Here is a 14,907-nt window from a genome sequence, read left to right on the forward strand (position 1 = left end):
CAGTATAGATTACAGTTAACTATAATATACTACTGTAGTTTATTTACTATAGTAAACTATAGAATGTTCTGTAGTATACTATAGTTTACTGTAGTTAAACTAGGCCTACTATAGTAAAGTTCAAAAACACTACAATATTTACTATAGTATATATAGGGTGTACTGTAGTTTATTTACTATAGTAAACTATAGAATTTTCTGTAGTATACTATAGTTTACTGTAGTAAAACTACTATAGTAAGGTTAAAAAACACTACAATAGTTTACTATAGTATATATAGGGTATACTATAGTTTATTTACTATAGTAAACTATAAAACATTTTCATGTGGGTAGTCACAGTGACCCGGTGTCAGCAGCAGACACACAGAAGTGGTAGTTTCGACCAAATGGGATAGACGGTCTGGCTTATAAATTATTTAAGACCTCCTTTCGACACTTCCATCTTTTCACTGAGCAGTGACGCTACATTATATACAAGGCTAATACACACCATGCTGTGGGGTCGTTGTTCTGTGCTGATTCTGACCAGCAGATGGCGCCTTGGCTCCGTGTCAAGAGAAGCCGCGGGACTGCACGAGCCTGCAGGGCTCAGAGGTCAAAGGTCAGGACAGCCCTCAGAAAATGAACTGATGTATTGGAAACAAACAGGGCTGTTCCAGAAATAACTCCCACTATCATTGACTCTTATTGTTAGAGTCTCAGGGTGGTTCAAAAGCATGTAGTGTTGCCGTGTAAAAAAAATAATCTACATGCATAATTGTATTTTTAACATCCCCAAGAGTAATGTATATTCAGTAATAAGTAGGCCTATGATATTCATAACCGAGCACCGTTATTCTTAGGCATATCAAGGTTTAAAACCTACGTTTTATTTGAAATTAAAAAAAATGCCATGGCCATCTTATGAAACATATACAGTATTCAATATATAGCAGGCTTGTCTACATTGAACCACCCACTGATGAGAGAGGATGAGAGAGGATGGATCTTGGTCTTTATCATGGTTCTGATCCAGTTAAGGCCTCGCCCAAGGATGGCAGTGGTAGTGCAGTATGCCTGTTGTCGTAGTAGTAGGCCTAGTCTACTATGCCTGTTGTAGCAGCAGGCATACTGTAGTAGTCGGAATTGTCTACTATGCCTGTTGTATAGTAGGTCTAGCCTACTCTGCCTGGACATAACGCAGTGAGTAGGTTAAGCCTGTTTCATATATTTACAGGGTGATAGGAAATAGGGAATGATTTAATGCGCTGTTGGCAATAGATAGCAAAACAGAATTTTCAATCATAATCTGACTTATTACCAATGTAAACTCAAGATTTTGTTTGTCTCTTGTAAAATAAGATAAACAGCCATTTTACTAATATAATGACGTTGGTGAAGAAAAAAATAACACCTTGCCGGAAGTTGTTGTTGTCATGGCGTTGACATAAAGGCCTACCCACCGCCCACCCACCCGAGACGCACCGGGGGGTCGCAGGCATGGACCTATTAAAGAAGGCCGTCTGCAGGACGCGTCACAACATGCTCTTCCCAGGAGGAGGAGGACCCTCCTCTCTTGTTGGTCGAATTCGCTGCCGATCATCCTGCTTCTCCTGTAGCCCCGCCTCGTCATTCCGCTGCCTATCTGTCCGAGGCTGGGATCTCTACGAAAATACCCCTAACCCCCCCCTCTGAGAACAGAACAGCCATACTACTGCGAAACGGGACGGAACTGAGAGGCCATGAAGCCCGCGACATGATCCAGCGCGCAGCGGGGATTGGGACGTCGGAGCGTGGCGCTGCGAGTCGTGAACTCCCGTCAGGAAGGAGAGGACTTCACGACACCAGTGCGTAGTGGTGCCGAGAGACGGGCGGTAACGTGGAGCCCTGATCCGACCGATGGAGCTGACGGGACCGCTGCGGGACCACATCAAGAGGCCGACACAGGGTCCCCTGTGAGGTCCACATCTCCCCGGAGGAGGAATCCCCCGACGCCCAAGCGGTGAAGGGCTGCACGACTTGTCGCGTCCGCCTCGGAAGACGTCCTCCGCTTTACAGACGTTGTGTTTTCTCGGTTCCCAAAGTTGGGCTCTCTCTCAGTGAGCAGGCAGGTCCCGCCGTTGGACAGGGACTAAGGGTCGGTAGGACCACCTGGACCGTGGAGGTCCTCTCCATGGAGGCCTGGATGTCGCCACACTTCAACCCTCCAAAGATTACTCCGATTCACAAAGTTGCGTAATTATTGCATCGCAGCATTCCGCGGTTTTTTAGGTACTCTTAGACTTTGTTTTGTTGTTGTGTTGTGGCCCAAAGTGTCTACTCCACGTCCATCATGTCATCTAAAGACGGCACATGTCGGAAGTTTCAAGCCAACATCTTCAACAAAAGCAAATGCCAGAACTGCTTTAAACCCCGAGAATCGCATTTGTTGAACGACGAGGATCTGAACCAGGTAAATCATTGACCTATGAGCAATTTTGAAATAACGATACTGTGCCAAATGCCACTCATAATCACAACTCATGATCATTATTCGCTTATGAGGTCAGATGTTGACTCGGAGGGCGGGGTAATTAATTGGACGGGGATCATTAATTGGACGGAGTCCTAATTGTGTTTACATACCTCTGGTCTGTGGTTCATATAAATAACTATCCTGTCATCCGGGAAATATGTCTTTACGTTCATTTCATGGATGATCATGATTATGATGATACTACTACTACTAATAATAATACCCTCATAATGACCTTTTGGACCCAAACTGTCAGCAGTTCAGGACTACAATTAGATTCAGTTTTGATTCAGTCCCTCTGTTATTAACTGTAAAGCAGAAGTGCGTTGGATTTATTGGACCTGACTCAATGCATGACTAATTATTATCATTACTATTATTATTATTATTATGACATAATGGGTTACTGACAACAGATCTGTTTATAGGCTTCTGGTATTTATGATACAGAAAGAACCACCTCGTGTTTCATAGTTACTAACTTCATATCTAGTTACAGGAAAGGTTGACTAGAATGAGTAGGATGAATAAAAGCATGCCCACTACTCTGGGTGATTCTACCTACGGCGGAAACTTTGGAGCCTCCATAAAGCTAGTGGTGTCCCTGGGACAGCACCCCCCCCGCAGACATTCTTCCTGCGGTGGGACAGTAACGGGGCGGCCAACAACACGCAGGCCTGAATGACAGCCTTTAGCCAGCCGAGGGTAAAAGCTGACCTAGTTCCAGCGCTTCAGGAACGCCACTCAGGAGGGCTTCTCTCAGGCCTCCCGGGGGAGACAGAGCGAGAGAGAGAGGGGAAGGGAGAGAGAGTTGTATTTCCTCTGCTAATCTCTCAAACCTCCCTTCTCCCTCGCCTCCCTCATATAGTTTCCACTTCCATGAATATAGTGGAAAATAACTATCTAAATGCAATGTTTGTACAGTTGTGGGCCTATATTATGCTGGCTGTCCCTTCTTCTTAATGGGAACAAATGAACTTCTAAATCTACAAGAAATGTAGTCATATGTTATGGCTCCCTGATTCATGTAGTTTATTATGTAGTTTCTCAACATTTCAAGAGTAGCCAATGGACACAAGGGAGCCTACACCATTGGCGATGTATGTGAGTTCCACATGCATAAATCCTGATATCTCATAGAGGTATACATCATATTATGGTATGGGATGATTTTTGAACACATAGCACATTTAGGTTGTATACTGTCATACCATGATGGTCATAAATAGTGATATGGGGTTATAGGCTGTCATCACAACATAGAGTTGTATGCTCTCGTATCATGATATGTATCCTGTAATGTAGGGTGCATATTAATTAATTGCATATTAATTGAAATGGAGATTATGACCGCTACAATTAGCTAATTTTGAATACCCAGAAGCTAGAATGGAAATATCAAGAAAACGCAACGTACATTACATCATTATTATTCTGCGTCACAGAATATTAACTGAATCTACTATTTGTTAAACCCATCGAATAACAACACTTAGAAATTCAGGCAAAATAATGACGATCCTATTATCGTGCAGCCCTACTGTCATAATTATATTCATATTATTCGTTAGTCATATTGCTAAATAGTGTTGTGTAGCGTCATATCATGATTTTGGGTTCTTATTGTCACGCAGTATAAGTTAACTTGATAGCTATGACAGCGTCTTTGTGGCTTTTTGACCTTGAGAGTGTTGTGTTGTTAGTTTCACTGAGTTTGTTTGATTAGCCGTGAATCTGTGATGTGGGGCTGGGGGAGGGGGAGGGGGGGCACCACAAGGTCAGCTAGCCTCTCCCAGCACTGCTCTAACTAACGGCTCAATCGCAGGCTTAAAGGAATTAGCGACACGGTTTGGTTCGTTAAGGTGTTTAGCGTGTTGACGCTTGGATTTGTGGAGCTCGAACAGACTAGGTTCCTCTAGTGCTGCCTTGACCAATGGGCCGCAGCGCTACAACCACAGCCCGCTGGTGGAGGTTTGGATTAGTGAGAGCTTTGGAAACGGGCCCTTGATGAGTTCTGAACCCTGGCTGGCATCTTGTTCTTCATCAACCCTCTGCCCGTCCACCTGCCGACCAAATATGAGGCAGACACACAGAGAGACACACACACACACACACACACACACACACACACACACACACACACACACACACACACACACACACACACACACACACACACACACACACAGCCACACACAGCCACACACAGCCTTCTGTCCGTCAGCCTGAAGCTTTCTGACTGTCGGTGCAGCATGCCTTCTTCCTGTGTTGTCTCCCTTCTAGCTGAGCCTCGGTGTTGTGAAGGATACATTTTATTTGTACTAATAGAACAGCATACATCTCGTTTCTTCTCCATTCAATAGGTCGGTATAACTTTCTAAGGCTTCCATCTCAAAAGCCTTCATGGTTCATTATCATCTGTTAGAGCCGTCTGAAACGGTTTCATTTGATTTGATCTCAGGTTACACACCAAACATGAATGTGTTGAGCGCTTGTTTTCATACAAAAGCATATCGTTGGCCTTGGTCAAGCAGCATCACCTCATCACATCGCTGGTGTTCTTCTGGACAGGATAGTCTAGTGGTTCGGGTGTTTGACTCCTAGCCAAAAGGTTGTTTGTTTGAACCCTGCTGTCCACCTGGCACTGGATGCCCTCACCCCTACCTGCTCCTTAACGTAGAACATCTAACGTGTACTGGTCCTATATAAATTGCCCATAGTTAGTTAACTGTACAGGATATAAAACTAAAATAAATGGACCATTTTGAAATAATAAATCTGTGCTGGAGTTGTCCAGCATGTAAACAGCCTCTAAAGGAGGCTTACCCTAACCCTATCACCTACTGCCCCCCCCCCCAGGCAAAGCCCACCTATGGGGGATGGCTGCTCCTTGCTCCGGAGGGAACCAACTTCGACAACCCTCTCCACCGGTCCCGGGTGAGTATGCTGCTGAGTTCTCACGTCCTCCCAGGACACGCACACTACTGGCTACAGTAGTCCGCCGGCTACTGAAACTGTTGCTGCTCTCGAACGGTTTCCTGTGGGGGTAACAATGTTTAGGGGCTGGTGTTTAATCTCAGGGTTTGATGATTAGTCTTGGGGTCGGTCAATCCCAACGTTTCTCTCCCTCCTGTACGGTTAGGGTAATGGGGGTTACTCGTGTCAATCACACTGGTTAATTATTGCCAGTTCAAACGGCGGCGTTGGCCACACAGTACGCCAGGCCTCACTCTGAGCTCTCTGAAGGGGCCTGCAAACTTATCCCAATAAATACCACCATACCCCAGCCTCAGGACCAGAGGGCCTGACCCCTGGGGGGTGGTTGCTGTTTTTTTGTAAGAATTCATGTTGGCTAACTCCGGCCAACATTCTGAAGATGGGTGTTGTTGGGTGGAATATAATTAGTGTTCAGTGGCGCTTTAATGCATGCTTCTGTTGACGCTCCTAGCATCTACACAGTGGGCTACGAAGCAACACAAGGAAGACTACTGGGTAACTTGTGTTCTTGCCCGAGGGTTGGTTGATACAACAGGGGGATTAGCAATTGACGTCTATTGATGTTATTCTGCATGGCAAAAACCAACCCATCAATTAAAAAATTCAAACGACCGGCTGACGCATGTGTGGCCCGTTTATACGACGCGAGTGGTGAGCATAGCCGCTGATTTAAGGTTAGCGCTGATCATTAGCGTAGCCGCTAGGATTTAGCTCTGCTTGTTAGCCTCGAGCACGTCGAACACGGCCTACCAGCAGACCGGGTGACGGGCGGTGCTGTAACTGCGGTGGGATGAGAGGGGGCATTTCCTGTACTCAGTCCAAGGAAAACAGCTCGTTCTCAGGCGCTGTGCAGCCCAGTGTTGGAGGGGGGTCTCTGGGGGCCTCCCTCTTAGCTCCCCTGGTGGGGCAGGGAGGAGGGAAGTAGTTAGTCTGGGGTTGAGGGGGTGTGGGAAGGTTCCTGTTCCCAATGGACCGCTGATGGCTTCCATATGACCCTGGGATGTGGGGAGGGAGGAAGGGGGGGAGAGGGGGAGGGGGGGGAGTGATTGCGACTGCTGGAGCATTCAACTCTGAGTAGGGATAACATGGTGTGTGTGTGTGTGTGTGCGTTGTGATAATGTCTGATAACTCTTCATGTGAGAGTATAACAGCTTTCCTAAAGTCTCTCTCTGTTGTGACGCAGAAATGGCAGCGGCGCTTCTTCGTCTTGTACGAGCACGGCCTTCTCCGATACGCCCTGGACGAGATGGTGAGTAACCCAACAGTTTTCACACCAGTTTACACCCAGTTCAACCTCGTTCACACCAGTGCCAACCAGTGTAAACCATTTCCCACGAGTTCGCCCGGTGTGCGCCAGCTGTGGCGGTGCTGGTGTGTGCCGAGCGTTGATGTGGTTCCTGGTGAACGCCCTCTGGGTCTGAAGGTGTGGAGCCGGCTGCAAGCGCCTCTGTTCCTCCTGAGCGCTGTGTACAGTCTGGCATTCCTCAGGTCGACACACGCTCATGTAATCACCCCTCCTCCATGACATCAGGTGTGTGTGCGTGCTCGTGTTTGAGCACTGTCAACAAACCACAGTGTCCCGTGGTCACAGACCGCTAGGCCGGCCGGCTAGCTGTGTTGGAGGCCGCGCCGCGGTCGCCGTTGAGGGTTGTTTGCACTTTGTGTGTGTGTTCATTAGCATGCTAGCCTGTTAGCACAAGCCGAAACGTCCGTCCCCGGAGTCTGGGGAACAGGACAGACGGGTGCTGTCCTCCCGGGGCTGGCTCCACGTGTGTGGGTTCCTCTGGGGTGGACTTTCTTCTTCTTTGTGTGTGTGTGTGTGTGTGTGTGTGTGTGTGTGTGTGTGTGTGTGTGTGTGTGTGTGTGTGTGTGTGTGTGTGTGTGTGTGTGTGTGTGTGTGTGTGTGTGTGTGGGCGCGTGGGCGCGTGGATCCGGAGCAGCGGTGTTATCTAACGGAGGAGCGGGCGGAGGTCGAAGTGGAAGGCTTGCTTTGTGTTCAGCGTGTGTAGGAGGGTGTTTCTATGTAGGCGTGTGTTTGAGGTATGAGCGTTCTATTACCGTGGCGGTGCTGCAGTATGTGGTGTTTTTGGAGGGGAAGTGAAAATGTACTATTGACGTCGGTAGTGGTCCACTGTGTAAAGGGTTAGGTATACTAGTATACTGGTTCTACTAGTACCAGCTTGGTTGTAGCAGTACTAGTAGTGTCAGCTGTGGTTGTGGCCGGAAGCATCTCTCAACACGCATGAGACGTTCCCTGGTGCTATCACTGGCTCAAGTCTCACCCTGATGAGGGCGGAGAGAGGGGGTGGAAGTATGGGGGGGGGGGGGGTAATTACAGAGAGTAGGACTAGATAAAGATACCACAATGAGGAAGGGGGTGGAGCTCTATCTCCCCTCTGCATCAGGTCTCTCATCTCTCCATCGCCTTTGTATACATCATCAAACGGGGGGTTTTAAGATTGAGATCTCAAGTGTTGCTAAAAACAGAAGTGATGCGGGCCAAAGATCGCTCTTGTGGTTCTCACTCACTCACTCATGTGTTTTACATATCTCAATAAAGACGGCTTAGAGCAAACAGCTGTAACCAGTTAGCCAATGACAGCAAATGCTCCTTCTCTTCTCTCTTTATTTGAATGCAGATTTGCAATCATTTGACTCGCTTTCACAGGCATCACCATGACAACACCACCTTAATGCTGTAGAGAACAGCTGATAGTCCTGCTGCTGGTGGTCTTTCACAGGCATCACCATGACAACACCACCTTAATGCTGTAGGGAACAGCTGATAGTGCTGGTGGTCTTTTGCAAGCCATGCACACACACGCACACGCACACGCACGCGCGCAGAAAGACAGTGGTTTCACCTTGCTGTGTGCTTTCTGAACAACACAATGTTAATGTGGTCAGATGACCATGCTTTACGCTGCATTGACACCGTCTGGGTGATCGAGGGGAGGTTTCTCAGCGTGTAGCGTCCACCACCCATGGGTCTGGCAGAGTCCAAAGACTGGGCCGTTTGGGCTGTGAGGCCGCCCCCATATCCAGGGTTTGGGGCAGCGCTGAGTATCCGTCCGCCTTGGTGGCGCTGTTATTGGTTCATTATTGGTCAGGGACTGGGCCTGCCTCCCCAGGGGCTGGTGGGTCATCAGGGTTTCAACGGGACCGAGGCCAGGTGGATCTGTAGAGAGAAACAACCTGACCCCCCCCACCAACTCTGGGTTATTACAGGAAGCTAATGTACGTCCCTGTTGAAAATATGGTGGCATGCTAGGTTGGGCCCTTGCTGTGTTTGGGCCTTGATGATGTAACATGATTGTTAATTTGATAAAAAAACAAAAGATATGATGGAATATTATAATTCATTTATTTGAAAACATCTTGATAGAATCAGAGTCTGGGATATCGGAACCGTCTGAACGTTCTTGAACGATTCTTCCACCTCGAAGGTGGTTGGATAATTATAACCATTCTATGTTCCTACTAATCCATCAGTTAACATATTGATCACCCATGGCATGCTCTGGAAGCATCACAGTCTAGAATCTAGATCTTTCTCCCTGAGTGCATCTAACCACAACCCCAGGTTTCCATGGCAACATGTTTTTCTTTTCCATCTTTTTCTTTTTTTCTTATTTTTTCTAATCATGGTGTGGGCAACATGTGACATGGAAATGTCCTCCCTCTTTTGTAAAGACCTGTCTCTGTCTCCCTGTTTCCCTCTCCTGGCTGTACGCCTCTGCTTCTCTCTTGCTATTCAACATGGGTAGAATGTTACAGAATGTTCCTGAAGCTGAGTGCTGAGCCAAGGTTGAACGCTGTTGTCTTGTTGGTTCTACAGCAGATCCACACAGCACTCTGTCTCTGTGTGTTTCTCGCTGTCCTCAAATCCAAACAGTACTCCATGTCCTATGTCCAATTGCATTTGAGGAGGAGTTGGTGGGAAACAGTTTGGTAAGAAGAGAGATACAGATGTCTTACTTTGAGAACATTAAGATACAATTAGATGGCAGAGTACATCGAGAGAGGTTGTTTTGGCAAAGGGTCCTCCATGTCCTCTCAAACTAAGCAGATTGTTGTCCTCAGAAGGCGCGTGTGTGTGTGTGTGTGCGTGTGCGTGGTGGGGGGGGCCGGCCCAGTCTGCTCATGGCCCTTCACACACACTCCCAGCGTGTAGTCTAACCCTGAACAGCAGACTCCCTAACACGCCGGTGATGATGTTCATGAGTAGGACTCCCCTAGCTGCTTCTTACTCATATGTATCTAAAATGAACGATGCAGGTCGCTTTGGCTAAAAGCATCTGCTTAAAGACCCAAAAATGAACAGTAGTTCATGCAGACCATAGGCCCTAATGGACCTTACCTGGTGTTTGTGCCAAGTCTCCGTCTTGTACCATCTCTACCCATCATCTGCTTTCACCACAGATATTCACTTTCTGTTTGAAATTTCTTCATTTTCAAATACATGAGACACAGACTCATGCACAACATTGCACCCACACATTCCTAACTATACCTAGGTCCATATCACACACAACTCTTCACACAGAGAAAGATATGCCCACACATCCCTAAACACTTGCGCACACATGCCACCTACTCACACACATTAACACCACATCGCTGGCTGGTGGAGCACCTACTTGTAAGAGACTCCTGTCGTGTGTGTGTGTGTGTGTGTGTGTGTGTGTGTGTGTGTGTGTGTGTGTGTGTGTGTGTGTGTGTGTGTGTGTGTGTGTGTGTGTGTGTGTGTGTGTGTGTGTGTGTGTGTGTGTGTGTGTGTGTGCACAGTGATGGAGCCCTAACGTCACTCGTCTTGTGATATCTTGCACAACTGTTACTACCACACATCACGGCGAGTGTGGACATAATTAACAACACACTAAAACACACAGTGAGTGCTAACATAATATGCACAGTGAGTGCTAGAGATACTAGCAGATGCACAGTAATGCCCACTAGCATAGTGAGTAGAACTAGTACAGTGAGCACTAGCACTAGTCATTGCTAGCTAAATAAGCACTTACGCAACAATCCCAGTGAATGCTATCCCAGTGAATGCTAGCAGAGTGAATACAAACACGGTGTGTGAAGCAGGGCCCTGGCTGTGAACGCGGCCCCCTCGCAGCCCCTCTGAAGCAGCAGATTGAGGCTATTTTTACCAGATAGCGAAGGGCCTTTTGTCCTGCCTCTGCGTGGGAATGCAGAGCAGAGTGTTCTGGCTTTACTGCCGAGCGGAGGGAGGAGGAGGGAGGAGGAGGAGGGGGGAGGGAGGAGGAGGGGGGAGGAGGAGGGGGGAGGGAGGGGGGAGGGAGGGGTGCTGTGGTGGTGGAGGCTGATCTCTACTCAGTGTGTGTGTGTGTGTGTGTGTGTGTGTGTGTGTGTGTGTGTGTGTGTGTGTGTGTGTGTGTGTGTGTGTGTGTGTGTGTGTGTGTGTGTGTGTGTGTGTGTGTGTGTGTGTGTGTGGCAGCCTCTTGTTTAAGACATGGTCAACTAGTGGGATCAGGTTTTAAGCCTAGATCTAAGAAATGTACAGTATTTGTTAAGGGGCTGCTGGTCGAAGTATGGTATCAGTCTGTGGATGTGGTATGGTTGGAGTTAGCTTAGGGTTAAGGGGCAGGGTAAGGGTTAGGGTCTTGCTGTGGCAGACTATTCTTAGTAGGTAATAGGGAGAAAGAGTGGGAGGTATAGATTGCTTGGGTTAGGATGAGGTTAGGGTAAGGAGGGTTGGGTAGAGAGTGGGGCTGTGGTAGGGTAAGGAGGGTTAGGGTAGAGAGTGGGGCTAGGGTACTGGGATAAGGAGGGTTAGGGTTAGGGTAGAGAGCGAGGCTGGGGCACTGGGGTAGGGTAAGGAGGGTTAGGGTAGAGAGTGGGGTCGGGTGAGGAGCGTTAGGGGAAGGCGAGCATGGCCAGTCATTCCCATGGTCCTTTAGGGCTTTGTGCGGTGATGAACACTGACCCCTTCTGTAATCCTGGGCTGTTTACATTCCACCAGATCAGTTGGTACTGGGGTGGGAGGGTTGGGGTTACCAGAGGACTCCCACACACTCGGTCTCCCCCCGGATCCAACCATACCCACCCCCTGACTGAACCCACACTCGGTCAACAAACACACCCCCGGCAGCAAGATGGTCTGTTGATAGAAACGTAGCGAAGACCAGGGTGTTCAGAGGGGATTTGGGGCTTTGATTCGTCTACGAAGCTGTCGCATGTCTTCTCTCTACGTCGTAGTCTCTATTTTTCTCCACGTTCTAAGTGGGTTCTCAGAGCAGGTTCTGGACTCTGGGAACTGCCTGAGTTCTTCATGGTGCTTCTGCCTGGTAAACCTGAAGGCAATGTTCTAATATTCCACACGTTCCAACATTCTTTATATTCCAATGTGCTAACCATCTCTATGTTCCAATGCTCCCGATATTCCCTATGTTCCAATGTGCTACATGGCATGTTCTGCTGGATTGTACAGCAAGACCACGCTATCTATTAACTTCAGACCTGTTGGTCGGCACTGGCTTATCTCCTAATCTCTCTCTCTCTTGCTCCCTCTCGTTCTCTCTCTCCCTCTTTCACAGCCTCCCTCTCACTCCGTCTCTTGTTCTCTCTCTCTCCCTCGTTCAGATGAAGTTCTTATCAGCTCCGAACCGGCTCTGTGTTGCTGCTTTCATCGCTAGAGTCAAAGCAAACATGCTCCACCACCCTTGACTGGCCTCAAGTAAACCATACTAACCTTTCCCCATTCACCCTGCCCACACTAAACTAAACCATACTAACCTCTCCCCATTCACCCTGCCCACACTAAACTAAACCATACTAACCTCTCCCCATTCACCCTGCCCACACTAAACTAAACTATACTAACCTCTCCCCATTCACCCTGCCCACACTAAACTAAACTATACTAACCTCTCCCCATTCACCCTCCCACAATAAACTAAACTATACTAACCTCTCCCCATTCACCCTGCCCAAACTAAACTAAACTATACTAACCTCCCCCCATTCAGCCTGCCTCCACTACACTAAACTAAACTAAACCATTCTAACCTCTCCACATACACCCTGGCCACACTAAACTAAACTAACCTCTCCCCATTCACCCTCTCACAATAAACTAAACTATACTAACCTCTCCCCAAACACCCTGCCCACACTAAACTAAACTAAACTAACCTCTCCCCATTCACCCTGCCCACACTAAACTAAATTATACTAACCTCTCCCCAAACACCCTGCCCACTGTTCGAACGTGTATTGTTCAGAATCATTTTTAATAAGTTCTCCATTTCTGCACAAGCCCCTCCGTCATCACATGACTCCAGCATGACTCCTTCTCTTTATCTCCCGGCTCTTTCCCTCAGCTGTTTTCTTTCCCCCTCTTGCCGTGTTTGGTTGTGTGAGCTGTTCCTGGAATGCAGGAGTCCTGAGATCATGCTGCTGCCTGGTATACGTGTAGAGAGGACTCCCCTCAGGAGTTCTCTATCCTGATTGGATAAAGTGCGAACCTGGATACCATAAAACAATTGTTTTTATTGACTGGAAGGGCCTGGGAGACCTTTGTTACCGACCAACTTGCGCTATCAAACTCTATCAAATCTGTGTGTTAAAGTTGGCCGTCCAGTTGCTGTCCAACACGGAGACTCTGGGGTACGGTGTAGCCACTGCCACACTGGGGTACAGCATAGTCACTGCCACTCTGGGGTACGGCTCCTTCACCGGGCGGTGAGACCGACTCCTTCACCAGGCGGTGAGACCGTCTCCTTCACTGGGCGCTGAGACCAGGTTGGCCAAATGCAAGGCTCAGACGCAAACCGGCCATTTCTGATTTTAGTTTAGAGGATATGGCAGCCTTGACTGTGATGGATCTCAGGCTCCAGGGCTTTAAACAGCCGGTAGGTTTGGAAGGCTTCTTTCTTCAGGATGCCTACAGGTACACCCGGGGTCATTGGGATTGGAACCCAGAAACCTTCAACAGAGTGTAAAATATCCTCTCTGTGTGTGTGTGTGTGTGTGTGTGTGTGTGTGTGTGTGTGTGTGTGTGTGTGTGTGTGGACCAACACGCTATGTAAGTTATTCGGCAGAGTGTTATCTTGCATGTTTAACGGTGAGGGAGGAAACCCAGGTGGACACAGAGAGAACCCCCCCCCCCCCCCCCCAAACACCGGGACGCCCGTGGAAAGGCCCGTTCTGAGAGCACTGCTAGCCAGCCAGCCAACATGAAACCCCCTGTGTTCTGCTGGGGTTGGCTGGGCTGCTGGTGGGCCTGGAGGATCAGGACCCGGGTGGTGGTCCTGCTGCACCAGAACGCCCCCTGGTTGTCCCAGTGCAGCGCCGGAATGTGTCCTTATAAACCCAGAGGAGAGGCACATCCCTGCTGTTCCTCAGCCAGTGGAATACATTAGAATATATTCAAGTTGAACTTCTTTCAGTCGCTTTTGAAGTCTTTTTTTACCTTCAGTCTTTCAGTTCCTTCGTTTAGTTTTCTTTGTACGATCTTCCAGCTTTGTGTGTGTGTGTGTGTGTGTGTGTGTGTGTGTGTGTGTGTGTGTGTGTGTGTGTGTGTGTGTGTGTGTGTGTGTGTGTGTGTGTGTGTGCAAACCAGACTCAACTCATTTCTTTTTTTCAGATAATTCACTTTGACTCACCACTCTCTCTTTCCAGCTTTCACTCTTTCTCTGTCTCTCTCTTTCTGTCTTGTCTATAAATCACCCCCCCAACTATAAAATCTTCTCTCACAGCTTTTCCAAACCCTCCGAGCCCCAGGGGGTGAGAGAGACACAGAGAGAGAGAGGAGGAGAGCGAGGCTTCTCAAACCAATAAAACCAGCCGGGAGGGAGGGAGGAGGGAGGGAGGGAGTCAGTCAGTAAGTAGGTGGGGAAGGAGGCAGTCAGACTGTGGCGTGGAGGTTATCGGGAGTCAGCCCTCCCCAGCAGTCTTTCTGTAATGGGGGCGTTACCGTGACAACCGTCCTACTCGGCTGCAGCACCTCAGTGAGGGTGGCTGGTCCCCCCCCCTAACCTTAGCCCAGCCCGCACCTGTCAAGGCAGTCCATCGGATGGCTACTAAATGGTAGGAGGTTCCAGGTGCTGAGCGAGTTGAAGACGTGCCTGTTCATGTGTTCATACTGCTAGGAAACAAATCTCCGACCTGCCCATTTGCCTTCTCCTTCTCTCCTAAACAAGCAAGGGAAATCCTCTTTGGAAGCAAGCTGACCCGGATACCAACGTCCGAGTCAGTGATGATGATGATGATCCTTCGTCATCATAATAATGACAACACTGTAAGCACTATTTATCCGCATGTTCCTTCAGAACAGTTTTAGATTGTCTCTCTGCCCACCGCGCAGGACGGCCCACAGATGGCACCAGCAGCCGGGCTCTTGTTGTCGTCTCTCTGGGTCTCTCTCTCTCTCTCTCTCTCTG

General features: G+C 48.4%; 1 protein-coding gene across 4 annotated transcripts in view; it reads left to right on the top strand.

Moving 5' to 3' along the window:
* Positions 1 to 1,233: 1,233 nt before the first annotated feature.
* Positions 1,234 to 14,907, top strand: part of LOC115530771 (myosin phosphatase Rho interacting protein) — a 52,326-nt gene continuing 38,652 nt past the window's right edge. Inside the window, exons 1-3 of one of the 4 annotated variants that reach the window (XM_030339503.1) lie at positions 1,234 to 2,434; positions 5,357 to 5,434; positions 6,678 to 6,743. In XM_030339503.1, the coding sequence (XP_030195363.1) occupies positions 2,315 to 2,434; positions 5,357 to 5,434; positions 6,678 to 6,743 (264 nt within the window). In that variant the 5' untranslated portion in view covers positions 1,234 to 2,314. The remainder of the gene's footprint in view (positions 2,435 to 5,356; positions 5,435 to 6,677; positions 6,744 to 14,907) is intronic. The other 3 variants (XM_030339501.1, XM_030339504.1, XM_030339502.1) reach the window with 3 other exon arrangements.

This window comes from Gadus morhua, chromosome 18, assembly GCF_902167405.1.
Source record: "Gadus morhua chromosome 18, gadMor3.0, whole genome shotgun sequence".
Classification (NCBI taxonomy): Eukaryota; Metazoa; Chordata; class Actinopteri; order Gadiformes; family Gadidae; genus Gadus; species Gadus morhua.